This window comes from Aphelocoma coerulescens, chromosome 12, assembly GCF_041296385.1.
Source record: "Aphelocoma coerulescens isolate FSJ_1873_10779 chromosome 12, UR_Acoe_1.0, whole genome shotgun sequence".
NCBI lineage: Eukaryota > Metazoa > Chordata > Aves > Passeriformes > Corvidae > Aphelocoma > Aphelocoma coerulescens.
Genome location: NC_091026.1, coordinates 21595574 through 21608590, shown reverse-complemented (window position 1 = coordinate 21608590; position 13017 = coordinate 21595574). Strand labels below are relative to the sequence as shown.

The 13017-nt window shown below is 36.1% G+C and overlaps 1 protein-coding gene across 7 annotated transcripts in view; it reads left to right on the top strand.

Annotated features, from left to right (window-relative positions):
• NR2C2 (nuclear receptor subfamily 2 group C member 2) overlaps positions 1 to 13017 on the top strand; it is a 38283-nt gene that overhangs the window by 14253 nt on the left and 11013 nt on the right. For 6 of the 7 annotated variants that reach the window (XM_069027399.1, XM_069027394.1, XM_069027400.1 and 3 more), the window contains 8 exons: positions 596 to 775; positions 2519 to 2666; positions 4305 to 4398; positions 4815 to 4948; positions 7584 to 7761; positions 8026 to 8147; positions 8678 to 8817; positions 11606 to 11743. In XM_069027399.1, the coding sequence (XP_068883500.1) occupies positions 596 to 775; positions 2519 to 2666; positions 4305 to 4398; positions 4815 to 4948; positions 7584 to 7761; positions 8026 to 8147; positions 8678 to 8817; positions 11606 to 11743 (1134 nt within the window). The remainder of the gene's footprint in view (positions 1 to 595; positions 776 to 2518; positions 2667 to 4304; positions 4399 to 4814; positions 4949 to 7583; positions 7762 to 8025; positions 8148 to 8677; positions 8818 to 11605; positions 11744 to 13017) is intronic. The other variant, XM_069027398.1, reaches the window with a different exon arrangement.

Genomic DNA, 13017 nt, shown 5'->3' with positions numbered 1-13017 from the left:
GTGAATCCTCAGTGTTTCAGATCCATGCACTAACAATGGGTCTCAAGATAAAATTTCTGTATTAGTCAAGGGAGTGTACTGTGCTTTCATGCTAGAGAGAAGACACCCTTCTGTCTCTTTTTCTCACTTTCTTTTACTTCTTTGAGTGTTTATGTAATAAAAAACAGTACCATGATTGATACAGACAGGAAATTTAAATGAAGATTGCATTTTAAATTTTGTTGTAAAATTACTTTTTTCTGAAATTACTTGAGCTTTTAGCCAGTATGTTCTCTAAATGTATCCTATAGTCTGTAACAGCAGAGAGAATTATGTCTGTACTTATGCAGAATGGGAGCTACCCCTTCATCGACTGCACATTCAAACATAGGCTTAGCCTTCCTCCCTTCTCTCCACTCTCTCACCAAAACCCCTGACAATAGGTAAACCAGAAATATCTTGTGAGACTGTAATAATGCTTTCATGGTCCAAAATGTTGGTACAAATACAAAACAAATTTAAAGGTTGACTTACAGTGTATTACTTGCTTAAAATAAATATTTCTATGCTAAAATATAAGTAATTTCCACCTGGTAACAATATATATGTTTCCTAGGTCGTCACTATGGTGCTGTCAGTTGTGAGGGATGCAAAGGTTTCTTTAAAAGGAGTGTAAGGAAGAATTTGACCTACAGTTGTCGTAGCAACCAGGACTGTATCATCAATAAACACCATCGGAATCGATGCCAGTTTTGTAGGCTTAAGAAATGTCTAGAGATGGGCATGAAAATGGAATGTGAGTGTTGAGTACTCAATGTGATACTGTGCCTACTGAATAACAAACATGTGGACTACTACTTTTTAGTGTGTTCTCTCTGTTTTGGTATATGTTGCTCACAGGAAACAGAACTTTTTGGCAGTGTCTAGTGGACCTTTCTTTCATCACCATTTTATGGCTGAGGTGCAGTAGTGGTTTGTTTTGAACCACGTCTCCAAGTACTGTTGTCTTTGAGGAGCCCAGTTACAGCCTCAATTAGAATGCATGTTAGAAACACATTGTATGTTTATAATACAAAATATTTTGACACGGATCGACACGAATCTGCGTCTAATATTCTGTTTTGAGAATCTGCTTTCCTACCAGATTATTTTTGTGGCTTTTTCAACCAGTGATGGAAGTGGTTAGTCTTTTTTCTCCCCTTCTAAACTTTTTATGTTAATTTGGTTATTTGTGAGCTGTGTTTTATGAGGCACTGTATAAACTGTCCTATGTTTTAAAATGTGCTTTCATGTTTGTATGCAGTACTTCATACATTTCCAGTGCTAGCAGCCAAAATATATTTTTGTTTTCAGTTTGTATCACCTGTTCTTCAATTTAGCATTGTGAAACTGTTATGAGGTTGTTTTGTGATCTGATCTAAGCAGGAAAATTCCAACCACTGAGTTCAAGGGAGGCAGAACTTTAGGCTGTAAATAGGGAGATAATTGTTGCATTTGCACTCTGAAACTCCAGACCTGTTGTGATGATTCTGGTGCTTTGCACACAATGTGCTGAATATAAGACAAGACATTTGTACAAGAAAAACTGCTGGAGTTCCAGAAAGTAAACCTTTCTTAGCCCAGTATGATTAGGGTATATGTTTACTGACTTCACTGACTTTGGGTCAGGTTTCTGATTAATAATTACGTATCCATCACACCAACAAATTTGATATACCAGCTTTTAAGCCCCTACATTTTGCTAATAGGAACAATATAGCAAAAATAAAATCAGGAAATAAGTAACTCTTGCTGGTTATGAAGATAACTTTCTGTAATGTGTTTAATAATAGTGTTTTAATATTATAAGGATACACTTTTCACTTTCTTTAAAAGTTACAAAGTAACTGCTTCTTACTATTTTTGTTAAACAATTTGCTACACTAGTTTGGCACTTCAGAGACTGAACTAAGTTTGTTTCAATTCTCAAGTATAAATATTATAGATAATGAAGGGGTTAGTTTTGGAACACTCTTCCCTGACTGGGTGCAATTAATGGATGTGAGTGAAGTGTATGTCATGCAGAGAGTATCCTCTCAAGGAATTAACCTGCATCTCTCAGGTTAGAGATTGCATCTCTTGACTTTTTCAGGGCTCCTTCTGGGTTTGCATTGTTTTGTGTCATCCAGAGTAGGAATGTGCCTAACATATAGATATAACTGTGCTTCTAAAAAAAAAAAAACCAACAAATTGAAAACACAACTGCAGAACCTTCCATCTTATAAAATGCCAAAAAAAAGGAGCAATATTTGATTCCAGTTCAGCAAAACTTGAAGCAAAAGGTCAATCTGTGGCTTTCTTAGTTAAAAGTATATATAAAAATATACATAACTCACAGATATAGTAACATCAGAGCCTGTGTTTCTTCACTCTTAATTATTAAATTTCCAGTTTTGCATTGAGCTGGTACACCATCATAACTGCAGGAATTTTACCTACTTTTTGTATTTTTTGTTTGAATTATTTCCTTTCAAATCTGAATGTTTCTATCTTTATGTAGCGGTTCAAAGTGAAAGAAAGCCTTTTGATGTGCAACGTGAAAAACCAACCAACTGTGCAGCTTCTACTGAAAAGATCTATATAAGAAAAGATCTTCGAAGCCCTCTAATAGCAACTCCAACATTTGTGGCAGATAAAGATGGGACACGGTGAGTACCTCAGTTCCATGCATCTTCTTTCACCTTATTTGTGCATATTACTTTGCAGTCACACCTTTCTCTCGTCTACTCTCAGAGGGAACAGAAAAGAACTCTTATGCACACATCATCTGTTTCCATTACCAAGGCCAATGCAGGTTCTGCTTCTCACATAAGTTTTCATGTCTGAGTACAGGTATGTGGTTTTCAGTTCAGAGCTGGCTCTTGTAGAGCCAGGTCAGAGCAGAGGCAGAGCACGTGAATGATATTCAAGCAGAAAGCATGTAGGCTAATGCTGTTGCATAAAACTCATGTATTCAGGGTTAGCACTTCTCTGAAATCAAATCTGCAGATGGCAGACCTGGGCTTCCTTCTCCTAAAGACAGTAGTTAAGGAGACTCAGTGACTGCTGATTCAGATCCTGAGAGACTGATTTCAACAACAGCAAAACAGCAGCTTCCTTTTACTATATGGAATATACTCCAAGATGGTTCCTGCACTCTCTGAGGTTTTCCATAAGTAGTGGGTGTGAAAATGCACATCATTACAAAGGCAAGATTTGGTTTTTTCTGAATAGAATAAAAAAGAAGTCTAGGTTAAATACGACATTTTTTAAACTGTAATTTATGAATGGTTGAGAACCACCTAAAAAACTGGATTTTTTTATTCAGTCTTCATATAGGTGTGTGTGTGCGCATGTGTTTAATTTTTTTATATACATAATTTTGTTGAACAGATTACACTGCAGTTAGGAAGTTTGGGCTGCAGGTTTCTTGGAGAATTGTTTTTAAGTGTTCTCATTTGAAAGAAGTACAGGCACATTTGCTTCTTAGAAATTTCCTTGAGCCACAGATCCATTACAGACCTATAAACAATACTGTAGTCATTAAGTACCACTCTGTTATTTATGTAGGATTCAGATTTGCATAATGCATGATAATTTGCTGCCTGTGCTTGTTCACAATGATAGCTGTTAGTGTCAGACCCCTTATACTGTAATGTCCTGCAGCCTGCACCTGTGTTATGTGCATTGGTATTGTGTTATGGACACTTGGAGCATCACATAAGTGGCAAATAAACTTGCTGACTGCAAAGACTTTCCACTGTCTCCATAAATTAGATACAGCAGAGGGGAAGGATGTTTGGTCAAAAAGCAGCAGAAGTAAAGGCAGCAGAGATTTTATGCAGGCCTTGATTACATGGCTGTTTCTGACTATATTTTGGAATGTAAAAATATTTTTTACTTTTTTTCAGTGCTGTCCATTGTCTAGCTTGGAATGCAGAGTTATGCCTTCCTCTCAAGTCCAATGTAAAACTAGAGCTACTAGGTGACTTCTGAGGGCATGAGAAGACAACAACTTTCCTTAAAGCAGACTAAGCCAGAACAAAAAGCAAATGAGAGGATATGCATTTGAGAAGTTGTCATTGTTTTGCACAGGAAATCAAAAGATATTCCAGTCTTTCTGTCTTTCAAGCTACTTTTTAGAAACTGTTTCAGAAAAACTTAAGTCCTGATGAATAAACTGTAAGCTTCACTAAATTATTTATTTAAAAACTTGCAATTCCTTTTATGCTGCCATAGGTTGTTAAACATTTGTCTGATTAACATAAAATACTATTGACTGTCAGATGCCTTATGCTTTTGAACAGGTCAGCTGGTCTTCTTGATCCAGGAATGCTTGTGAATATTCAGCAGCCTTTGATCAGAGATGATGGTACAGTCCTCCTAGCTGCTGACTCCAAGGTATTCCTGTCTCACTTTAGTGCTGAGCATATCTATTTATTCGTTCAGATTACTTTATCTGTTGTACATAGTCTCAAATAGTTGTTGTTCTTGAGAAGATAAGGTTGTGATAAGTGTGAAGAACCGTACGATTGGAGGTAATAAATTGATCAACAGAATCATGGCTTCTTTGGCAAGCATATTTCTGCAAAAGGTCAGCCACAGATAGTTCTCCATATGATGCCTCATCTGGGACTAGGATTGATAATTAGAATAGGATTTAAAGATAATTGAGAGCCATTGTTCTTCCTGTATGCATTCAGGAGGAAGGAAAAGACGCATAAGGGAAAAAGAACAAAAGTATTAAAAGTGGGAGAAAATTATATATCATATATTAATTATAATTTTGATTTACTAATATAGTTTTTCCTTTTTAGGCTGAAACAAGCCAGGGTGCCTTAGGAACACTAGCAAATGTTGTGACATCTCTTGCTAATCTCAGTGAGTCACTAAATAACGGAGATACTTCTGAAGTTCAACAAGAAGAGCAATCTGCAAGTGAGATTACACGGTATGCAGTTATATTTACACCTTATTTAGCAATTTGTGTTCTATGTGGTGTATCCTTACACTCATTCATTAAAGGAATTTGGCATTGTAGCACCAGACACAGTACAGATTGCCAGATTGCCCCTACTTTGAAACACAAAACCAATTATTTAGAAATCAGATTTGGCTCTTACCCTCTTGTGAAGAACTGTGTCCAGTGTTACAAGTGTAGTGTTCTGAAGCTAGACCAGATTTGATTCTCAGAAAAATAATAAATTACTAGTCTGTGACCTTGAAAGACTCTGAGAATAGCAACACGTCAGTGCCATTTTATTTCATAAGTGTGTTTTATGTAAGCTTCTTCTGTGAAATGCTTGTGCCCTTAGCCCTGCTCTTTAGGCGTCTGTATTACTGCAGATTTATTTTTGGGATTGTTCTGCCATAAAATCTCCTGGTAATGTAGGTTTAGAAAGAGTTTGAAGTCTTTCTTTTCTTTATTAATGAAAAATATGTGAAAAAGGAGCATGGAATATTAAAATTTCCAGCACAGCTTGGGATTTGCAAGGCTGGGGTTTTTTTTGTTGGATTTGTGTGTGTGTCTGTGTGTGTGTTTTTGCCGGGGGAGCCAGGTAGGTTGAATTTAGCAGGATAGGTTAATAAGATAAAATACTTGGGATCCAAAACTGTCCACTGTTTCTCAAAAAGAAGATTTTTAGAAGGAGCTTAACTGTCATGGTTTAGGAATGGTATTATCCAAGTTAATGTTCCCACTTAAACTATGCTGCCACTTGCTCCCTCCTCTGTCTCCAGCTGGAGGCATAAAAGACAAAGATTATGGGTTGAAATAAGAACAATTTACTGGAAACAGCAATGAGACTAGCAAACAAACAGTAACAGCAAAATGACACAGTAATAGCAACAACATTTATAACAAGAGGTATAAGACAAAGAAACGATTTACATGGAAAAGCCCCCAACAATAAACAAATAGCAGACCCTTCTGTCCACTACACCAAGTGGAAGAAACCTCTTGTCCTCTGAAGAGAGAGAGGGAGAGAGGGTCCCTTTCCTGCCCCTCCCCTCCCCTTGTGGTTGGTAGTATAGAATAACCTCTGGACCCCAGCCATGTCCCCTCCTGGCTACTGCAAAAAAATAACCCTGTCCTGGCTGGAAAAAGGACATTAATTAAAACTCTTAAGTCTTTCATTTAAACTCTTCAAGTGAAGTGAATTAATATTTGAAAATACTTGACACTGCAATGTCAATTTATGTCAACCTCATACTCTTTATTTAAAGCAGAAAAAAATTTACAAAAAATCCTCCACCAAAAACCCATCTTGACAAAAAAAGCGTCAAAGCAGCACTATACCATGATACTGTTCCACTGGTATGAAACTGGAACACAAAATTCTTCTTTACATCTAAGCTCTGTTGTCCTAAGAGAATTTACACTGATTTATTTGGGTAATGATCCAGCAACAGCTTGAGTATAAAGGAGACCAGGAACCACTCTCTCTTATGTCTTACCGTCATAAGGCCTTTAAAGCTCTGTCTGTACTGGGAGATCAGGAGTGCCTGGCCATATTTCATCTTAAGGGAAAGGAAATTTAGGCGTATTGTCTAGAAGAAAACCACACTGTTCTCCAGTGTTCCAAAAAATTGGAGATCAAGGATGGGGACAAGGACAGGGTCTTTGTTCTTCAGAGTATATCTGGCCTCTGGTAATCCCCACCTAATCTGTGAGAAGGGGGGATAGTGAATGGTATGTGTAAGAGGACTGTTGTGGGTTAAGCCCAGCGGACAGCTAAGCCTCCCACAGCCGCTCCCTCACTCCCCCACCAGTGGGACTGTGGATAGAATCAGAAGGGTCAAAGTGAGAAAACTCACGGGTTCAGATAAAGACAGTTTAATAGGTGAAGCAAAAGCCACACACACAAGCAAAGTAAAGGAATTCATTCCCTACCTTCCCTGGGAAGTCAGGTGTTCAGCCACCTCCAGGACAGCAGGGCTCCAGCACGTGTAACTGTTACTTCCAAAGATGAGTGCCACCACTTTAAACATCCCCCCACTTCCTCTTTCTTCCCCTTTCTCTATATACTGAGTGTCATGTCACAGAGTATGGAATATCCCTTGGATCAGTTGGGGTCAGCTGTCCTGGATGTGTCACCTCCCAACTTCTTGTGCACCCCCAGCTTCCTCACTGCAGGGAGGACAAGAAGCAGAAAAGGCCTTTACACGGTGCAACCACTGCTCTGCATAACAAAAACATCTCTATATTATCAATATTATTTTCAGAACAAATCCAAAACACAGCCCCATACTAGCTACAGTGAAGAAAATTAACTAGCCCAGCCAAAACCAGCACAGCACAAGACCCCTTTACTAGTACAAATACTAGGATAAAACTATCAGAGCAGGATTTACAGTAGTAAATCCTTTCCTTACAGGGGAGATCTTTTACCAGCAATATGTGGGCACATCTCTTCCTTTTATTAATGCCCAAAGAGTACAGAGGGACCAAACTCTAATGAAAAGTCTGACCTTGTGTCAGCCTAAAGAGTTCTTGTGTATGTTTTATAGCATTTAATTTGAGCAATATGAATTTTTTAAGGTCTGAGGAAGCACTCTTTCATTGTTTACTTATTTATTATTTTTAGGGCATTTGATACTTTGGCTAAAGCACTTAATACCACAGATGGTACAACAGCTCATAACTTGGCAGATGGGATGGACCCTACAGGAGGAGGGAATATTCATGTAATCAGTAGAGATCAGTCAACACCAATTATTGAAGTGGAAGGACCCCTACTTACAGATACACATGTCACATTTAAGGTACGTGCTTCTTTAAATGTCTTATTAAACAAACTAATGCTTAAGATGTATGAGCTCCTACATAATTTCTGGTCTTGTATTCCCAATTCACATTCTTTGCCAGTAGTAATGAGTTATTTAGTACAGTTTTACTTTGACAGCTTCTTGTCATACTGTTGATTATGGACTATAAGAGTAGTTTGTTTTTGCCAGTTATGCCATTGATGATAAAAACTGGTTTATGTCTGAACTATATGTATTGTACTGTACTTTTATTTTTTGCAGCTGACAATGCCCAGTCCGATGCCAGAGTACCTTAATGTACACTACATCTGTGAGTCAGCATCACGACTCCTTTTCCTCTCTATGCACTGGGCTAGGTCCATACCTGCATTTCAAGCTCTTGGGTAAATGGACATACTCTGTTTGAATTGTTTGCCTTTGAATGAATTTAAACACTGATCTGAACACTTCCCAGCTATTTTGAACTTTTTAGTTATGATATTGTTTAATTTTTAATGAACTATTTAAAATGTGTGAAGACTATGCAATATTCTCTGTTTTGAAGAATAAAATAGAAGATGGCAGAGGGGAGGATAACTACAATATCTGATATTACTGTGGTTACAGAAACTAAAGCCGAATCAAAAGCAAGCATTAATTTGTAGAAATTAAATACTTGATTATTATATCTTACTAAAGAATTGATGAACACCATTTCACAGATAACCTGATATGGTTTCCTGTAGTCTGTCTATCATTTCATTTTGCTTCTTGAAATACTTGTAATATGCTAATATCTGCCTTTTACTAAAATGTTTTGCAATTAATAAGGATTAATCCTTATTATTAATTGTTATCAATAACATAATTATACATAGGGTAATACCAACCTGATATGCAAACTACCTAGCATTTGATTTTCTGCTGTTTATAGGCAAGACTGTAACACAAGCCTTGTGCGTGCCTGCTGGAATGAACTGTTCACCTTAGGCCTGGCACAGTGTGCCCAGGTGATGAGTCTGTCCACTATCCTGGGAGCTATTGTCAACCATCTCCAGAACAGCATACAAGAAGGTATGTTGTCAGTCCTGCTAACAATACAGGCATGTTTGTATAACATTGCTCATGAGGTGTTTCCCCATCAGGGGCAGAATTGTTCACCAGGATCCAAGCAAAGGTGAAGCTTTCTCTTGCATAATTATGTTTCCCCTGGTGATCTACAATTTTGTTACACTGACCTCACAGAGATATCTGTGGGATAGAAGTGTCCATAAAGGAAATGGGGTCTTCTATGCCTAACTGACATTACAGAGAAAGACAATACATCCTAAAATATGCCTTGGATGTGCTCAGAGTTTTCTTCCCATCCAGATATATGTTTTTTCCTCTTAGAATAATGATGTCCTCTTCCAAACCACACCAGACTTTTTCCTTCCAGAACCTTCCTTCTCCTCTTTGCAGTGGAAAAACACAGCATTTGCCAATTATCACAACAAGCATATTTTTGCAAGTATAATGGTTTTGGATACTACTGTAATGCAGTAATGATTAATGTATTCTGAAGTGCCCTTGAAGCATTAAGCAACCTATTTTCTTGACATTCTTAACAAGATTTATGTAATTTTATTTTTTAATCCAATGTTGGTCTGTTGATAAGGATGATGATCTCTAGAATGGATGAAAATCTGTTATACTTGCTTTTTTTTTCATTCTTTAAGGATGCTTCCAGTCAATAGGATTGATTAGCATGAAAATAATATTAATTTTTAAAAGGAGGAAAAAAACAATACTAGCAGCTTTAAACTCTGCAAATACAGTATATTACATGAAAACTACCTTAAATTTAAATGTGCGTTAAAAGCAGTTATAGAATACTATTTGGTACCAATTTTTTTAATAATTTTTTGTGCTGTCATTATTGTGCATACAGCAAAAATTAGCAAACAGGTTTTTACTGAGACGTATTTTTCTAGAGCTGAAGGATATTAAATGTTTTTTCCAGTTATCTGCTTTGTACATTTTATAGTTCTACAATCAAGTTTTAATCTACTTTATTAGCTTCATCATGGTAAAGTAAATTAGATGGAAATTTGATTCTTAAATGGATAGTGTGCTTTAATTGCTTTCACAATGAATATAGGGTTTTTTCTTGCTTTGGTTTTGGGTTTTTGCTTTTTCGTTGGTCTTGGCTTGTTGTTTTGTCATTTAAGAGAGCCTGGAGAGCCCCAAAATACAACAAAGTGCTGCTCCTTTCCTGCTCAGAGAGGCAAAAGTTGAAGAGATCAGTAGGGAAACCTGCACGCTGGATGTTCTATGCAGAGTTAGGCTTTTACTTTTTATCTGTTTCAGAGTACACAGAGCTGTCTATTCCACCTCCATTCTAGGCAGTGAGTTTGGGGAGGAGTAATTGGTAGGGCTATCATAGCCTTAAGCTGGTTCCACTTACGTTCTCATGCACCAAAATTGTAAAAAATAATTTCTTTCTATAACTTGTACTTGTGGTCATGCTGCATTAGCTGAGACCAGTCAAGAAAAGAGGATCGTTGGTGTTATTTATCTATTCTGCAAAGTTATCATGTTGTACTGTTTATTATACTTTTAAAATTCAAAAAAAAGTGAAGAAATTTTAGAACTTTATCTAGGAACGCATTAGTGATGAGGCTGCTTAGAAACTCTGGAATTCAAGTTTGCTCTCCTGAGTTCTTCTAGACCATACTTTCCCACTTAATACAGCAATAAAAACATTACATTATGTCTGTCTTAATCCATCTTGAGTAATTAAAAATTTGTATAACAATTAATGATTTAAGAAATGTAGATTATGCTTTCATTCTTATTTCAAGACTGCAAAAAATGGTTCCTCCATTCATTCAATATTCTTATTGCAGTTTCAGAAAATAGATAAAAGAGTAATAAACTATGTCAAAGATTCAGTTTGAGGCACATGGGGTCTAAGCAATCCTATGCACTATTAGGTGTATAGACAAAAATAAAATTCAAGTTAAAATGATATGAAATACTAGCATTGGAGATTATGACTGGAATAAAATTATTCTAATATGTTTTTCAAGGAAAGGCTTTATCTCTTGTGAACTGACTTACTTCTGAAGTTTGATAAAAGTAATTATATAGTCAAAGATTTGCCTTAATGTATTCTCTTAATGTTTTTATTCCTTGACTAGTTTGTAGATATACAGTCCATTACAAGGATTTCTATTTACCAAAACAGAAATCTATCCCTTCCTAGTTTGGCAGCTAATATCACTCACTTGTAACATATCTATAAATAAAACATATTTTTAAACTGAAATTTTAAGATAGTTTATGAATCCAATATAAGGAATGTGATCTTTCAAATGTTAGAAGAATCTATGTATGTGTATTTCACTGAATTTACCCCGTCAGACGGGACAAAGACTATTTACCAAAGCTAATGAAAAGTTCACTCCTAAAAGTACAGATAGAGGAGAAAGTAGCACTGCCCTTACTGTTCTTGCATTCACTTTTGGAAAAGCTAATTCAATAATGTTTGAATTTAAAATTAGGGTTGCATGTTAGCATTTGCTTTGTGCTTCTGTTCATTCCCAGAATCGCTATAGCCATTTGTAGAATAATTCACCATAATTTGAGAGTCTCTGCTCAGAACAGTGTATCACTGGAAAAAGTTTGGTGTGGCAGATTATGGTGTCCTGGCAAAATTACACAGAAGAGTTAACACATTCAGGCCATCCCTACATGTTAAGTGGTTTTAAGACAGCAAAAGACTTGAAAATATCACTTGACTTGGTTTATAAAACTTTATTTGTTAATATATTAGAAATGCTTGAGCTCAGATGAAATAGTAAGCAATATCTTTTTGTAGATAAACTTTCTGGAGACAGAATAAAGCAAGTCATGGAACACATCTGGAAACTTCAGGAGTTCTGTAACAGCATGGCCAAGCTTGATATTGATGGATATGAATATGCATACCTTAAAGCTATAGTCCTTTTTAGCCCCGGTAAGGAATTTAGTAACCATATCTTTTTAAATAATAAGCATTAATATGTCAATTTTTTAGCATTTTTTTAATGAGACTAATGTCTTGAGACGAGACTCATCTGTTAAGTTACAGATTCAATGATTGTTTCATAATGATTATCACAATATGTGTTTTAAAATAACTTCAGAGCAACATATCCATGTTATTTACAATTCCAGTATATACATGTTTCCTGTACATCCACCTTAGATTAGATTCTCAAGTTACCTTCAGCTGAGAATCTATGAGTAATAAATTATCTGGAATGTGTACTAGCAATATTAGTCGGGTAAATGGTGAGGAGGATTAGAAGAAATGCATTCTCAGAGTGACAAAAAGAAATTTGCTTCAATTTCAGTATTCTTAATATACTAATAAGAGGAATAGGTGAAATATGAGCAGAAATACCTATTTTATATGAAACTCTCACAAAATCTCAAAAACTGAATGTAAACAGGCTGTCTTCTATTTGCTACCAAAAGAAATTATAGCAGACAACTAAAACATAGTCAAGTGTTTCTGAAATACGAGAATTTACTCAAAGAAGACACTTGAGCTTTTCTGAAATGATTAGGTAAGGACATTAAAGAAATTGGAAGTGGCAGTCTCTTCAGCTAAGGTGGTAAATGTTTCTAGGACATACAAAGGTTAATCTAAAACTGCTGACAGGATGAGGAAAAGGGAAAGTTTTGCTCAGAAATGCGTATTATTTATTTTAATTCAAAGGTAGTTACCACTTTGTATTTACAAAATACAAAGTAAAAGGGTATGTTGTTACAGGTGTGTTTGCTTGGGGGGTTTTTTGGTTTTGGTTTTTTGTTTGTTTTTTTTTTTTTTTTTTTGCATTGATATTATTTTTTCTCTTTGTAATAAATCTTAAGCAGAAGATTCTGGTGTCCTGAACTGTTATTTTGGAATTTTTTTGGTAGATTGTTCCATTAGAGTTAGATTTATTAGGGGTTTTGTTCAAGTTGGAAAAGAAAGAAACTATCCAAACTCAAGGTAGCTCTGTCCTGTTTCAAGGGACAAGCATTTTGGACACAACACTGAAGGTATTTAGGCATAGTAAGATAGGTGGTATTTTGTGGGTTTGCTTTTGTTTTGCTCTGATCATGTGGCTGTCTGAGGAGCTGAGCCAGCTGGAATTAAAACATGAGACAGACTTGGGAAGATTAAGATATCGATCTATCAAGTAAATAACCCTAGCTACTGCTTAGCCAGCCTAGTTAGAACAAATCTCAGAGGCAAACATA